This window comes from Lissotriton vulgaris, chromosome 5 (genome assembly GCF_964263255.1).
Source record: "Lissotriton vulgaris chromosome 5, aLisVul1.2, whole genome shotgun sequence".
Taxonomy (NCBI): domain Eukaryota; kingdom Metazoa; phylum Chordata; class Amphibia; order Caudata; family Salamandridae; genus Lissotriton; species Lissotriton vulgaris.
The window spans coordinates 1,450,606,290-1,450,623,555 of record NC_141693.1 but is presented as its reverse complement, the minus strand read 5'-3'; the positions used below and the strand labels follow the sequence as shown (position 1 = coordinate 1,450,623,555).

The 17,266-nt window shown below is 43.3% G+C and overlaps 1 protein-coding gene across 7 annotated transcripts in view; it reads left to right on the top strand.

Annotated features, from left to right (window-relative positions):
• Positions 1–17,266, top strand: part of LOC147712726 (membrane cofactor protein-like) — a 629,516-nt gene that overhangs the window by 142,008 nt on the left and 470,242 nt on the right. For 4 of the 7 annotated variants that reach the window (XM_086923383.1, XM_086923385.1, XM_086923386.1 and 1 more), the window contains exon 2: positions 16,837–17,028. In XM_086923383.1, coding sequence (XP_086779509.1) covers positions 16,837–17,028 — 192 coding nt within the window. Of the gene's footprint in view, positions 1–16,760; positions 17,029–17,266 lie in introns of all 7 variants that reach the window. The other 3 variants (XM_086923389.1, XM_086923387.1, XM_086923388.1) reach the window with 1 other exon arrangement.

Genomic DNA, 17,266 nt, shown 5'->3' with positions numbered 1-17,266 from the left:
CTATGAAGTCTGGAAGAAGCCTTTGACAGCTACAGCTGTTTCAAGGTCTGTGGCGAGGAGGTACAGAGTAGCACCAAATGACCCGGACTTTTTATCAACACACCCTCTGCCTGAGAGTCTGGTTGTGCAGGCTGCCTGCTCAAAGAAGTCTGTAGGGGCTTAACAGGTTCCTGGGGAAAAGGAATCCAGAAAGCAATACCAGGCGGCCAAGAAGGTCTTCTCTTCAGCCAGTATGGCGTTAAAATCTACCAATGCAACTTGTCTTATGGGACGGTACATACATGCCTTGATGGATTCCGTAAAGCAGTTAATGCCAAAAATTCCTGAGGTGGACAGAAAGGATTTTCAGGAAGTAATTTCGGACACTCAGGCTGCTGATACAGATGATACAGAGTGGGCTGGACACTGTTGATTCGGTGGCAAGAGTCATGGGCTCTTCGGTGGCCGCTAGAAGAGATGCGTGGCTAAAAACATCGGAGTTTTCTGCAGATGTTCAGTCTGCTTTGATGGACTTGCCATTTGATGGCTCAGGATTGTTTGGCAAGAAAGCTGACGCTGCCTTGGCACGTTTCAAAGATAGTAGGGCCACAGCAAAATCTTTGGGACTTCAAACCAGGGGCACTACTGGAAGGCGCTTCAGAGGAATTGGCAGATCTTCCTTTCGTTCCTATAAAACATCGCAGCAGCAGCCACAACAACAGCAAAATACGCTGTATAAGTCCTATAGAGGAAGAACACAAGCTCATCCTAGAGGTCGTCAACCCTCCTCCTCCTCCTCTTCCCCTTCCCAGCCCCCTGCCACCGTGGCAAAGCAGCCCTAGATCCGCCTTTCCGGATCATGTGGGCCCAGTTGGGGGCCGGCTTACCCATTTTCTACGAGATTGGGAATTGATTACCTCAGATCTTTGGGTTCTCAATCTCGTGGAGAATGGGTATGCTCTTCCCTTTTGGGGATTTCCCCCAAATTACCCTCCTTGCCAGGGTTTTTGTTCGGAGGACCATCTGCTGCTCCTGCTGGAAGAAGTCCTGGCTCTGTTCAGAAAGGGTGCGATAGAGGTGGTACCAGAGCAGGAGAGGGGTCAGGGGTGCTACTCCCGGTATTTTCTGATCCCCAAGAAGGATGGCAGACTCCGTCCAATCCTAGATCTCAGGATCTTGAACCTTTACCTGAAGCAGGAGAAGTTCAAGATGCTCACCTTTGCACAGGTTCTTCAAGCGCTGCTGGAAGAAGACTAGATGGTGTTGATCGACTTGCAGGATGCGTATTTTCACATCCCAATCCTGAAGTCGCACAGAAATTATCTCAGTTTCACGGTTGGTTCGCAACACTACCAGTTTGCAGTCCTTCCGTTTGGTCTTACTACTGCGCCTCGAGTCTTCACCAAGGTGATGGCAGTGGTGGCTGCGCATCTCAGAAGGTTGGGGATACCTGTATTCCCGTATCTGGACGATTGGCTGATCAAAGCAGAATCTCCAGAGATAGTGCTGCATCATCTGCAGGAGACAGCTCAGTTGTTGCACAGGTTGGGTTTTTCGATAAATGTACCCAAATCTCACCTGGTGCCCTCCCAGCGCAGCCTGTTCATAGGTGTGGTACTGGATGCAACTGTGTGTCGTGCATTCCCTCCTCCTCAAAGGATTCGCGACATACAGGAAATGATTCCTTTGCTTTTCAATGGAGCGGTCGTTCCAGTCCTGAAGGTCCTTCGTTTGCTCGGTCTGATGGCTTCTTGCATTCTGTTGGTCAACCATGCACGCTGGCACATGAGGGCACTCCAGTGGTGCCTCCGCAGGCAGTGGTATCAACACAACGGAGATCTCAGGGAGTCAGTGAGGATCTCCAGAGAAACTGCAGCGGATCTGACTTGGTGGGGCGTAGAAGGCAACCTGTCACAAGGAAATCCTTTTCATCTACCTCCATCAGTGGCCACAGTGATAACGGATGCATCCACTCTAGGGTGGGGTGCTCATCTGGGGGATCTGGAGGTCAAGGGTCTTTGCTCTCCAGAGGAAAGGTTGCTTCACACCTTCACCTCACCTTCTAGAGTTGCGGGCGATACGTCTGGCACTCAAGGCCATCCTCCCATCCCTTTGCGGTCAGTCAGTCCAAGTCCTGACGGACAACACGACCGCGATGTGGTATGTCAGCAAGCAGGGACGAGTAGGGTCGCAGTGTCTCTGTAGAGAGGCTCTGCGTCTCTGGTCCTGGGTTCAGGACCATCAGCTTTGTCTGCTGGCAAATCATCTGGCTGGAGTTCTTAACGTACTTGCAGACAGTCTCCGTCGGCAGTTCTCCGCCGACCATGAGTGGAGGCTTCACCCGGAGGTAGTTCGTCACGAATTCCGGATGTGGGGAACTCCTCGGGTGGACCTGTTCGCCACTCACGAGAATGCTCACTGCCCGTCATTCTGCTGCCTCCAGTTTCCGATGCAGGGAGCTTTGGGGGACGCGTTTCAGTTGAGTTGGGACTCGCAATTCCTTTACGCGTTTCCTCCCATACCCTTGATTCCTCTGGTTCTGAGGAAGATTCGCCAAGACCGGGCCCAAGTCATATTGATCGCCCCGGATTGGCCAAGAAGGGTGTGGTATACAGATCTTCTCCACCTCTCCTCGTGCCCTCTGCCCCGTCTCCCTCACAGGGCAGATATCCTCTCCCAGATGGAGGGGCAGGTTCTACACCCCCACCTTCAGACCTTACACCTTCATGCCTGGAGATTGAACGAGGCAATCTGATTTCCTTTTCTCTTCCGCATGATGTGGTAGATGTCATCTTGTCGGCCAGGCGTGACTCTACCAAGTCCATTTATTCTTTTTTTTTTTTTTTTTTTTTTTATCCTCATTTGCCACCTCGCCGCCCATATCTTCTATCTTAATCCATCACTGGGCTTTTTATCTCATATGCTGGTTTAGAGTAATGGGGCATGGACATCATCTATTTTTGAGTCTGGCCTTTCACCGAACTGTCCCTCTTGGCCACCTGACTCAGCCAGTGTGTCCTCCTCCATCTCTATTTTTCGTCTTGAAATACCAAATACCAGCGAGATAGGCACAGGCTTAATCATCGGACTTCAAAAAAAAAAAAATCATTCAACCAAAACATAACAAGAAGGGTATCCAAAATCCTCTATTTCTCTTAGAATGGTCTAGAATATTAAGCTTAGCTATATACCTCATAGCTAAAATCCAATCCATTAAGCTAGGACTGAGCGGTGAGTCCCATAGTTTACATATCTCTCGACGTGCTAGCAACATAGCATAAAAAATAAGTCTAACATTATTATTCATACTTCTGTTTTCCAAATCATATCTCCCCGTAATAATTAACTCAGGGCTTACCTCAATGCGTTGGGTCAGAGATTTGGAGAGAGAGTTACTTATATCAATCCAGAATTGCATAATTTTTGGACAAGACACAAACATATGTATGTCATCCACGTTTGGGGTTTTACATTTTGGACACCCCACAATTCCTCCAGCTTTGAATTTAGAAAGTCTATACGGAGACCAGTATGCCCTGTGGATGGTAAATAAAAGATTTCGCCTTAGGTTTGCAGGTTTAACAATACTATATAGCATAGACATAGTTACTTGCCATTGGTTTTCTGTGGCGATCCTTGGCAAGCTATCCATCCATAGGGTCTCAGGCAAAACGAATGGTCCATCTTCCATTTCTAGAATCTGCCAATACCAAAAGGCCACTTCCTTCTTGAAGATCCCTGTCTCCAACTTTAACTCAAAGTCATTTTCAGTTCCAATCTCTGTCTCCAAGTCATTTGCCCAGCTTTGGATCTGTAAATATTTATATGTTGAAAAAATCGGACCCCACATTTGCTGGCAAACACCCCATGTTATAAGTTTGCCATCTTGAAACAAATCTTTCCACCTTTGCAAATCAGGTTCGTTTTTCAGGTGTAGTGCTAGCGCGTCTTTTGTCCTGGCTGGAGCACCAGGACACTCCCATATTGGAGCCATGTAGCTAAAATAAGGCATTTTTAATACTTTTCTAATTTTATGCCATATCTCAGCCAAGTCTCTCAAAGTCTTAAGTCTCACCTTTTTAAAAAATTTAGGATCCGCAAATTTATACAAAAACCAAAATCATGATATCCAGACCTTTTCAGCAGTATTCCAAACATTTCGCCAATCGGAGAACTAAGTAGGGTACCCAACAACATCCTGCAATTTTTTAGGCAGAAAGCCCATGCGTAAATTTGTATATCAGGAGCCGCCAACCCTCCTTTATTGATTCTCCTTCTTATTTTCTTCCATGAAATCCGAGAGCCCTTTGACGCCCAAATAAAAGATATTATCGTGCTCTGTAACTTAGCCAGCCATTACTTTTTAAAGCCCAGCGGGATGGTCTCAAACAAAAAAGTAATTTTCGGTACTATCACCATTTTTACAAGATTAGATCGTCCATATATTGAAAGTGGTAGATTCATCCATCCTTTTAAAGTATTGACAACTTCTTTTTTGACCCTATCAAAATTAGTTTTTGCCAGATATTCAATTTTTTTTGTGTAATCCTAACCCCAAGGTATCTCATTTCTGCTGTGGTTTTTACCCCCCCTGTGTTAAGATTCCAGGCCCTTATTTCGATCTTGTCTTGATTTAACTGATAACCAGAGATCTTTCCGAATTCCTTCGTTATTTTAACTAAATTTTTCAAGGAACACAACAGGTTTGAAGAATAAACAATAATATCATCTGCATATAAACCAAGTTTCTTTGACCAGTCCATCACAACAAAAGGGGGTATCTCTTCTGAAGCCCTAATTTTGCAGGCGAGAGGTTCTATATACAGATTAAAAAGCAAGGGTGATAGAGGGCACCCTTGTCTGGTGCCCCGCATTACCTTGATAGGGTGTGTGAGAGTCCCATTAACCAACACACGCGATGTTGGTGAACAGTACAAAGCAAAAAGAGATTGCGTGAATTTATCACCTAAGTTAAGAAATTGCAGGAGTGTTTTTACATATGTAAAGTTAACTCGATCAAAAGCCTTGGCAGCGTCTAACGCGATCACTGCCAAGGGGTACTCATAATTGGAGGCTATGTCTATCATTCCTATCAGTGAGTATGTTAGTTCTTTTAGGTATCTCGTCTTAATAAAACCCCTTTGGTCTTCGTGGATCAATTTATGAATAATTTTACCGAGTCTGTCAGCTAGAATTTTTGAGAAAAATTTATAATCACAATTTAAAAGTGAGATAGGTCTATAAGCATCCAAACTCCTTGGTGATTTCCCTGGTTTGAGTATTAATGTAATAGTTGCCTCATTCCATGAGCTTGGTATTATAGCCTCTCCACTAAAAATTTTATTATATAGATGACATAATGTGGGAGCAATTATCTCTCCTAACACTTTGTATATTTCTCCTGGGAGACCATCTGGTCCAGGGGTTTTCCCTCTTTTACTCTCCTTGATCACTTTCATCACCTCATCTAAAGTAATTTCCTTATTCAGCTCCCGCATATAATCGTCTGAAAGTGATTTCATTAAGGGTAGCCAGCCTTCCATCTCTGTTTTATTTGGACATAGATCCTCTGTATATACATTCGTAAAGTAGTTGTGAAATGCTTCTACAATTTGTTTTCTCTCTGTTATGACTTCACCTGTATCTACCTTCTTAATCTCTTTAATTTGATTACGTATGAAGTCCTTCTTGGATTTCCACGCTAGTAACTTGCCACATCCCTCTCCATATGAGAAATGTGCCAACCGACTAGCTTCCCATCTTTCTTTAACTCTCTGAGCAAGAACTGCCGTAAGTTGTGCTTTTAAGTCTAAAAGTTTATTCTTGACTGTCTCTTCTGAGATATTCCCTCCCTGTGCAGTTAGACTACTTTCACATCTTCGGATTTCTCTTTCCAAACTAATAACCATGCCATGATACAGTCTCCGCTTCTTGGCCCCCTGAGCACCCAATCTCCCTCTCATAAACGCTTTGCAGGTTTCCCATACTATATCCTCCTTAGTCCATTTATTCTTATAGATGGTCTAAGTTTGTTGCTTGGTGCGGGGAGAAGTCTGTTGACCCTTTAAGGGCTCGTTTGTCCAATATACTTCAATTTGCACTTTCTTTGGCCCAGCAGGGTTTTGTAGTGGCAACTATCAAAGGTTATTTGTCGGCCTTGTCGGCTTTCCTTTGTTTGCCAGACCAGCCCTCTTTGTTTAAATCTCCTATTGTTTTGCGTTTCATTAAGGGCCTTACAAATAAATTTCCTCCTACACCATTTATTGTACCTCAAAGGGACTTGAACCTTGTTCTTACGTTTTTAATGGGTTCACCTTTTGAGCCTTTAAACACATGTCCCTTGAGACTTTTGTCTTTCAAGACTGTTTTTCTGGTGGCAATTACCTCGGCAAGGAGGGTAAGTGAGCTTCAAGCTCTTAGTTCTAAGCCCCCGTTTTTATCCAATCATGCTGAAAGAATGGTTCTAAGGACCAGGGCTGCTTTTCTGCCTAAAGTGGTTACTCTTTTCCATCTGGGGCAGTCCGTTACCCTCCCTACCTTTTATCCTCCCCCTCACCCTTCCAAGGAGGAGGAGAGACTTCACCGCTTGGACCCTAAGAGGGCGGTGAGCTTTTACCTGGACAGGACACAGGAGTTCAGGTTGGATGACCAGCTGTTCGTAGGCTTTGCTGGCTGCAAGAAGGGGAAGGCGGTGCACAAGCGCATGCTCTCGAGGTGGATCATCCTCTGCATTAAGATTTGCCACGCCCTTGCAAGTAAGGACCCTCCAGAGGGTATAAGAGCTCACTGCTTTGTCTAGGGGTGTTCGTGTTGAGGACATTTGTAAAGCGGCGACTTGGGCCTCCCTCCATACTTTCGGGAAGCATTACTGCTTAGATGCCGAAGTGAGGAGGGAGGGCCACTTTGCGCGCTCTGTCCTCCAGGATTTTCTGGTGTAGAGGAGTGGACACCCTCCTCCGGGAGTGGGGACTGCTGTGGGACTCTATTCACAAGGTGAGGAATCCACTGGCAGATCTATCTATCAGAAGAACAAGTTACTTACCTTCGGTAACGCTTTTTCTGGTAGATACAGTATCTGCCTGTGCATTCCTCACTGACCCACCCACCTCCCTGTTGTCCACTCTTCTATGCTTGAGTAACTATAATGTATTTACTTTGTTGTCAAGGAATTGTTTATTTGAAATGTTTGATTGCATTTGTTTCACACTGTGTGTGTTACCTTGATATTTGTGTATTGTGTATACTGTGTATATCTCTACTGTCATTGGTCCATCCGTGTGCCTCGAAGGCACGGAATAAAAGGGTGGAACTGATGTCATCACGCCGGCGTGGGCCTAATATGGTGTCGGTGACGTCAGCGGAGTCGCGCACGATGCCGTGCCTCTGTGATGTCGGCGCGAAGCTACAAAAAGAATTTCCGAATGCTGCTGACGCAGGGGGATATTCACAAGGTGAAGAATCCACAGGCAGACACTGTATCTACCAGGAAAAGGTTTACCGAAGGTAAGTAACTTGTTCGTTACCAGCCCTACGGTCAGCGCAACACTAATTATTCCCAAAACAAAAGGAAGCCTGCCTACCGTGGAAAGGATAAAAGACAATGAGTGTCATCACCTGCCACCGCTACTGCCAAAGCCTCACATAAACATTGGAGAAAAAATCTCCAATTTCTACTCAAAATGGTCCTCAATAACATCGGACAGGTGGGTCCTGGACATTGTGGCCAAGGGCCATGCCCTCAAATTCGAAAAGTTTCCTTCAAACGTTCGCCCAAAGGGCCCGCCTCCAGGTCATCTCAAGGAGTTGTTTTCCCGGATCACATTGATGTTAAAAAAGGAGCAATAGAAAAGGTTCCTCAGGCTCAAAGAGGAGCAGGTTTCTACTCCAGATTCTTTCTCATGAAGAAGAATGGAGAATGGCATCCAATTCTGCATCTCCGTGCTCTAAACACGTATTTAAAAAAGCTGACGTTCCGGATGCTTTCACTTCAAGAAATACTGCATCTTCTTTCGGAGGGAGAGTTCATGGCCACCTCGGATCTCCAAGATGCATATTTTCACATCCCTATTTTGCCTTGGCACAGGAAATTCCTATGATTCAGAGTGGCTGGCAGGGATTATCAGTTCAAGGTCCTTCCCTTTGGGCTCTACTCGGCACCCAGGGTGTTCACGAAGGTCCTGGCCCCAGTAGCAGCACACCTCCGGCTGGAGGGAATACAAATATTTCCATACTTAGACGACTGCCTTATCAAGGCGAATTCTTACACAAATGCAGACAACCATATCCAGCGGTGTCTGTGTCTCTTCCAGTCACTGGGTCTCTCCGTCAATTTCAGCAAGTCACAACTAGAGCCATCCCAAAGACAAGCTTTCTTAGGAGCAACTCTAGACACACAGCTAGTCCACGCTTTCGTGTCGGACGAGAGGCAAGACAGAATTAAAGACATGGCTCGAAGTTTATTCTCAAAAAAGTCAGTTTCAGCCCGACAATTCAAGTCTTTTCTGGGGATGGTCTCTTCTTGCATTCCTTTGATACCGAATTGCCTTCTCAGGATGAGGCCTCTTCAAGAAGAACTCAGCTTGCAATGGTTGCAGGTCGAGGACCTCATCCGGATCACCCCTCGCATCCGAGGTACTATTCTCTGGTGGATTCAGAGAAAGAATTTGTAACAAGGTTGCGCGTTCCTCCAAGACGCACCAAACTTTACAGCTGGAATTCACCCTTTTCTAGCCAAACCAGAGCAGATATTACCTTTTTTCCTACATCTGGCAAGATCTGGATTGTCTCACGCAACTCTAAAGATTTTTCTAGCAGCCATTTCAAGGTACCGCCAGGATGGTTCCAATTCACTCTATTCTTCCAGAATAATACAACAGTTCTTCAAAGGACTTTTCAGAATGCTCCCTCCTGTTCGTCGTGCTCCGCCATCGTTGCATCTCAATGTAGTGTTAGCGCAACTCATGCGCCATCCTTTTGAACCAATTCACAAAGTGGATTTGAAATATCTTACATGGAAGGTGTCACTGTTGTTGGCTTTAACTTCATCAAGAAGAGTCAGTGATGCCCAAGCTTTCACGGTCCATCCACCTTTCCTGCAGTTCACGTCTGATTCAGTAGTGCTCCGCACTAACCCAAAATTCATGCCAAAAGTGCCATCGGACTTTCACCTGAATGAGCCAGTCATCTTAAAGACATTTTCTCCTAACCCGCAATCCCCTGAGGAAAGGGCATTGCATACACTAGACATCAAGAGGTGTTTGAGTTTTACTTGCTAAGGACCTCTACAATACACAAATCGGATCAATTGTTTTTTGCCTATGGAACAATTCGTCAAGGTCATGCAGTGTCTAAACAGACAATAGCAAGATGGATCTCTGCAGCTATTGACTTTTGTCATACACAAGCAGGAAGATCTTTGCAGACAACACCGAGGGCTCACTCAACGAGAGCCATGTCTTCCTCGACTGCTCTTTTAGCCGGAGTTCCCCTTCAGCACATCTGCAGAGCGGCAACCAGGGCCAGCAGGCATACTTTCACCAAACACTATTGTTTGGATGCAGCTAGCGAGACTGATGCTTCAGTGGGTCAAGTAGTTCTGCGTAATCTTTTTAAATAAGGTGAGCCTCTGTTTCCCTCCTCCTTTTTACTGCTCTTCAGACGCTTGTTCATGCTCATTTCTATGTACATGCTTACGTAACTGCATTTTTACATGCTTTCAGAAATGTGATATTTGTACTATATGATTATATACTTTTCATACATACAGGTTTATGTTACAAACAGCGTCTTCCAAGCAAGGATGTATACTGCTATCTACTCTGATTCAGGATTGTGAATCTATGAAAGACACCCCAATACTGGAGAAGAACAATAGTTACTTACCTGTAATCTGTGGTTCTCCTGTATTGGTGTCTTTCATAGATTCACATGCAACCCGCCCACCTCCCCGCAGAGGCTCTTAGGTTACTTTGGTTTTGCTACATATCTCCTATGCAAGAAAATCTGAGAGCCTGAGCCTCTGAGGAGAACCTTCTGGTGGGTGCTGATGCCTGATTGGCTGTAGTTTGGGCTGTACAAAATGACTAGGATAGTCATGAGTGTGGAAGTTTTTTTTCCTGTAGCTTGTGCTACCTTACTTCCTGGTTGGTTATTACCAAGATTTTTCTATGTTATTATGGCACATTATTGCTTTTTTATGTACCGTGGGACTCCCACTCCGACGACAGGGAATGATTCAGGCATGTGAATCTATGAAAGACACCAATACTGGAGAACCAAAGATTTCAGGTAAGTAACTATTGTTCTTCTTCCTTATCAATAGGGAGGTGATACCAAAAAGGATCCAACCCAAGAAAATTAAACAGTGGAAAAGGGACCTCAGGATTATTAACACGGACTGTCTAGCTACCGATTGTAAAAATGCCTTGTCTCCCCAAGACGACTATCTCTGATATCATGGACTCTATAGTACCTCTAAAACAAAAAAATGCTGCCTCAAAATTCTCCAAACCATGGTTCAATGACAACCTAAACTCTAATTGACACAACTTAAGGGTAGCTGAACACAGGATGGGCCTCTCCGGCTTGGTACTGCAATGGTTCTCATCCTTCCTTCACAATAGACCCCAAAGAGTTAAGGTGAATCATACCTTATCCTGTCTGTCTGCAGTTTCCATGGGGATCCTGCAAGGATCTGCCATTTATCCTATACTCTTTAATATTTTCCTGGAACCACTAGCTATGTATGCTAATGACACATAACTTCATCTGAAAAACAACTCTTCTGAAGACTTCCTCTCACTCAACACCTCCTTAATGATTATCCGAAACTGGCTAACTGAAAACCATCTCCTGCTGAACACCAGCAAAACAGAATTCCTTCTCATTTCCCCTCCTAAGCACACCCTCAAGATTGCCCTCTGGATGAAACACCTCTCGACCTTCAACTGTTTCCCAGTCATCATCGACTCAGCTAAACCTCTTGGAATCACCCTAGACTCACACTTGAACATGAAGAAAAATGTCAGTAAGATGTGCAAGGGCACGAATCACCAAAAAAGGATTCTTAGAAATCTAAAACCATACCTCCCCGAAGAGGACTTCAAGCAGGTGGTACAAGCACTTGTCCTACAGAAGCTAGACTATGGGAGTGCAACGCTTTGTGGCCTCCACAAATATACCTTGGCCCAGCTCAGGGCTTCATTGAATGCCGATGCTAGACTGATAAGTGACACAAAAAGAATTGAGCACATTTGCCAACCTTAAGATCTCTAAAGTGGTTACCCTACGAAGCAAGAATACATTTAAAGATTGCTTGTTTGACACACAAAGCCCTCCACTTCAAAACACCTGGATACCTAGCTCAAAAACTGGAATTATCAGGAAGGGGCAGACCTTCCAGAAGTGCAAATGCCTTACTACTGAAACCTCAGACTTTTCGCAAAAAGAAAACGAGACTCAGAGCCTCCTCGGGCGCGGCACCTAAGGTCTGGAAATCTCTCCCACCTGAAATTCGCAGAATCCCCTACACGACGGCGTTCAAACATAAAGTAAAAACAATCCTAATGAATAAGTTCCAACCTTAATTGGATCATGGCTCGTCAGTTTGCAAAATGTCCTTTTTTTTTTTTCTTCTCCTAACAATTGTAATGTCTGATTCTCTACCTTACCTTATTGAGGGCCATATGTATGAAGACTTTTGTGATTCGCAAAGGCCGAAATTCGCAGAATTTCGGCCTTTGCGAATCGCAAACGGCCTTTTTGCATGTTTTGGGATGTATGAAACATTCCCAAAATAAGGAATTGCAAACTTGTGCGATTCCTTATTTTGCCATAGCATTTCGGGAATCGCGTTTTTGCGATTCCTTAAATGCTATGTATGTAGCATTTTTGGCTAGCGAATTTTGGTTTAGGAATTGCAAATTACCACCAACTTGTAGTTGGTGGTAATTTGCGATTTCTTGTAAATATGCACAATTGTGCATTTGTGAGGGTGGCATATGACGCACGTACATGCCCATTGGCATGTATGTGCGCCATATGCACACACATGTAATTTACAGGGGTGCAGCAGGGTGTCCTTGAGACACCCCTGCACCCTTGCAAAAATTCTCAAATTTCGATTAGCAATTTGCGAATTTGCAATTTGAGAATTATTTGGAAATCATTCCTGTGGGCCTCCTGGCCCATAGGTATGCATTGGAAAATATTCCTTAATTGCGAATTCGCAAAATGCGAATTCGCAATTAAGGAAGCTAAAGGAATCGCAAAATAAATGCACTTTTGTTCATACATACCATTTTGCATTTCCTAAATAGCGATTCCTTAAAATACGCTATTTTGGAAATGCAAAATAGTTGGATGATACGTATGGCCCTAGGTAACATTTTGCTCGCATCTATGTGCAATTTTATTAGCTCATCGTGCTAGCCTCTCTTACCCTTTCTTCATTGTCCCCTTACTTTGTTTTCCCCTCCATTACTGTGAAGCACTCTGATACCCTTCGGGGTCTTGTTTGCGCTATACAAAACTTTAAATAAATAAATAAACTTCATATAGTACTTAACTGACTGAGCAGCAGCAATAAAAGAAAGGAAGAGGGCTGGTGGCTGTAGGTTTTTATTCTGTATGGAATGTTTAAATGTTCTAAGTTCTAGAGGGTTTTGATCTGCTGCTGAGTGTTGGCAATATGGGATTCATTGCATAATATTGGCCTCCGGGTCTTGACATAAAATTGTGAACTCTGGACAGATTACAGTCTGTAATGTTTTTGTATTGTGAAATGTATAATAAATTCAGGTTTTAATAAAACATCTCTTCCTGGCATCCTTAGCTATTTTTAATTTGTGTTTCCAATAGCTCTGCTTGATACCTTAACATGCTAAGTCATTTCTAAATTTAGGATTAGACCAGTAATCAATGTATTCAATCTTCCTAAGAATATCCTTCACTCTGGTAAGACACTTGCAGTTCTTAGACCTATCCATTGTTCTTACTTCATGTAGTAATCTTATGCCATATAAGAGATGATTCACTAGCCACATACCATACAGTGTCAACCTATGACTGGGTTACTTGGAAGGTCAAAATAGCCTCAGTCGGTTTTTTAATTAATTTGAACTGGTGCTTCCAAATGTTTCAGCTGTTAACTATATTTGACTTCCAAGTGGTTAGATACAATATTTCATTGTTTGTATCCTAGTTAATTTTTTGTATGCCTTTGTTGAATCAAAGTACATCTTCTTCTGGCCAACATTCAAGAAAACGAAGTCCGCGACCAACTCCGGACCCATCTATCATTCAACATGGCTTTGAGGTTTTATTCTCTGGAAAAACAATGAAATTGAATTGTAAAAACTAAAAACAAGCAGCTTCAATGCAAAAGGCCTCACATTTGTGATAGTTTAAGCTATTGGCATTGTAAATGACAATGCCTTTTATTTATGTGTTTTTAAAAGCAACACATGTATAAAAGGCATTGTCATTTCTAATGCCAATAGCTCAAATTCTCGCAAATGCGAGGCCACTTTTATGGTGGCCGCGCCCCTTTCTTTAGACGCTACTCACCATAATAAGGTTACAGTGACCAGCATGTAAAGAAAGGGGCGTGGCCAACATTAAAGTGAAATTCGGTATGGGGCACTTTTACTCCCCAAAAAAAAGAATATGTTTCTGTGGCGTGGCCGCTAAAGTGAAGGCAAACCCTGCTGCAAATTCAATAAATAAAGAAGCATGGCCATGAATTAAATAAGTAAGCGCGGCACCTAAAGTCAAAGTGGACCGTGCTGCAAACTAAATGAAGAAGCGCAGCTGTAAATGAAAAAATAAATACAATAATAATAACAATATAAAAGAGGGAGGCGTGCTGCGATGTGAATGGAATAGGGGAAGCTAATTAAAGAAAATAGTGCTCAGCAACTAGATAAAGCAGACCAAGTAACACCAAAAGTAAAATCTCCAGTCGTCCTTATGGGATGTTACAAATGCAGACAAGGGGGTACCAAGGAGGTACTAGCAAGCCTATTCATGAATGAAAAGCAACGAAAGGACTGTAATAGGAGCCAATTAAAAAGATGGGCTTAGCTTTTATTCCATACCTCTGTATGGCATGCCTTGCAGAGCAGCGCATGCTTTGCCCAGGCTCAACCTAAAAATGGGCTACTACAATGAGCTGCTAAAGACTTTGCATTACTGATTCGACTTGAACTCTTGACTTGTTTAAAATTCGAAGGCACAAATTCCTTCTTTGTTTTGACGGAGATAACAGATTTCATTTGGGATAAACCCTGATGCAGCCATTCCAATCTGGTGGCAAATCAATTAAAGGCCCATTCTACTATTGTACCTCTCTCAATAAAAGTTTTAAAAAACACTTGCCATTGTTCTAGATGTCTACCTTGGTACACCACATTAACCCTAAAATATTGTCACTATCCCCTCACTAGGGTCACTTTCACTGTCCTGAAAACTGTAAGAACAAGTGTCGGTAATGCCAATAGGGCTGGCTTTAAAAGAATGTTGTGTGGTAATGTGAATCATTACAAGTAGGGTGGGAATAGAGATGTATTTATGTGGAAGCAAAGAACTATTGAATAATCTTAATATTGGGGTTGGTTGAAAGGTCAAATGACAGTTGCACTCTGAAGCCAGACTTAAAAATCCATGTAGGTTAATGATTGCCCACCTCCGGTCTGTGTTGCTGCAGAGAAAAACAACATAAGTTCTTTAGTTATCTTAAACACTTTAATAACATTCTGATGTTGTATGTGCCTCTGAAAGTTCATGCATATGCAGTTGGAAAAATAAACAAAATGATCACAGCTGCATGGGGGGGGCAAACACTTTTTTGTGGAAGCACACTCCTTCTACCCTAACAAAACATGTACTCCTGACTCCCAATGTGGTTGAAGCCAAAGCCCCTCTCTAGTGATGCTCACTTAATTGTCTGGTGACCAGTGCGCTGTCAAGCCAGATGATGAAAATGACGTGCAACAAGCTGTCAGCCCTCCTAAAGCATAATCACATACTAAATATTTCATTTTGGACCACTAAGAGTATCGTTTTAAATGGCATGAGTCCACAGAATAAAAAAATGTGTTCGTGTGTAGCTACAAAACGTCTGCAACATACTATGTAATTGAGAAGCAAAAGTATCCATGCCTTCAAAATGTTCACTATTCATATCAGGGTAGTAGCTGTCCCATCCTGAAACAAAACCATAATTGTTTTCTATGACATGAAAACAGATGGTATGAGAATGTGCAGAATTTTATCTCCCAGTGAGATAGTTAAACTTACTTCAAATCTCCAAATGGGTAAGAACACCTGCCACAATTCTGTTGTGGAGAAGTGTGGCTCACTGGTTAGAAGCGGCAGACCCTGAAGCAGAGGTCTGACCCGGGACCCGGGACCAGGGTTCAATTCCCGACGCGGCAGGGTCTCGGGCTCAATGTCCACGGACTCGATAATTCTCGCCTCGGTGCCTACTCTAATCATGGGTCCCACTCTGCAACTCTGGGCAATAGCTTGCTTAATCTCCACAACGGCCCGGAAGCCATGGGATGCCTGGCTTCACCTTGGGGGTGCCCAGTAGAGGGCATCTCACAGGGAAAGCCAGGAAGGGTTCCACAGTGGTATACAGCGCCAGGATGCCTGCCATGTGATAGTGCGCTTTACAAGTATACACACATTTACATTTGTCCTGAGTTTTGCAAATTTGAAATGCTTGGGCATCCTTAGATTGGGCAATTTCCATGCATATGTTTCCCTGAAAACCCTAGATTAGGGGTTCTTAAACTTTTGACTCCTGTGGACCACCACATAATTATTGGAATACGGGGACTCCCACTGAGTCATTACTGGAAGTATGACACCAGCCTAAGCAATTTCTGATGAGATGAACCACAAGAAATAGACAAAAAATACAGAAGAAAGAATTCATCCAACAAATAAACAGATTACATGTCTATTTACAAGCCAAACATTTTTAAAACATCTAAATTTTAATTTTAATGGGAAGGTTGGAGCTTCTCTAAATTCAATTGTGGACACTCATCATCCATACTACATTGTGTTTGTTGCACTTGCGCTGCTCCCACGAATCAATCTGAGGATACTAACTTACTTTTTAGCCCCATTTCCAAATTCCTTCGCATTTACAGAACGTTTTATTTTTTTCAGCTTTACACTTCTGCTTTAGTCATATACAGTTTAATAATCTGTTAATATTATTTAATTTCTAAGCAGTCACAGACTAGCTAAGTAGGCTTCCCAGACCACCCTGTGTCCCTGAACCACAGCTTAACCGCTTCGGAGCGGAGGAATGTCTGCGGAAAAAAATAATGCGTGCGCAGTTTGGACGGCCCCCGGCCATCCTCCGTATACGCCCACCATGACATTGGATGGCCAGCGGCCGTCCGACGCATGAAAAAGGTTAAGAACCACTGTCCTAGATGTTGGGTGCATGTTCAAATGCTGTTTTTCATCCGCAATGCTCCAGCAGACGCGTAGACATCCTTGATTGATTCACTATTTCATATATGAACAAGGTAGTAGAATATGATATTACCATTTAGTTGGTTAAGATTATATTTTCTTATGGAAGCCAATTCTCCCCCACACAAAACATTTACCAGTAAGGAAAAAAGGTGTTGAAATGTTCTTGTTTCCAAAATAGAACCCAACCGTTTAGCACATATGGTTTTGGACAAATTGGTGGCTTGCATGTAGTGTTAGCTACATTTAGCTCCTAAGTGGCTCTCAAACAGTAAGGGGGGGAAAAGAAATGTATTCTTTTTTGATGTACTTGTCTATTGAGACTAGTCTAACATTCATTGGTTTTGACAATGTGTTTTCTAGGCAGCTGTCCAAAACCACCAAGATTCGACTATGGGGAACTGGAAGATTCATATTTGAGCATGGCTGAGTTTCCTGTTGGCACCAATGTGGTTTATAAATGTCGTCCAGGCTATATTTTGATACGAGGCAAAGCAAAGAGTATAACATGCCTTAATACGTTGGCCTGGTCAGTAATCCCAGAGTTCTGTGAAAGTAAGTGGTTTGTTTACTGAAAGTAAGTGGTTTGTTTACATGTTTCTTGTTTTGTTCCATCGTGTTTCTTAACTCCCTGTTCCTCATAATTTGTGTTGGGAAGAACCCAAACTTTTTTCAAAATGCATGCCAATTTCTTACAGTTGGTAATGTATTATGTTTCGCCTGAAACAGTATATACACTGTGACTTTGCAGGATCTTTTGTCAGTTAAAAAAATGAAAAGGGCTTAGAGCAAG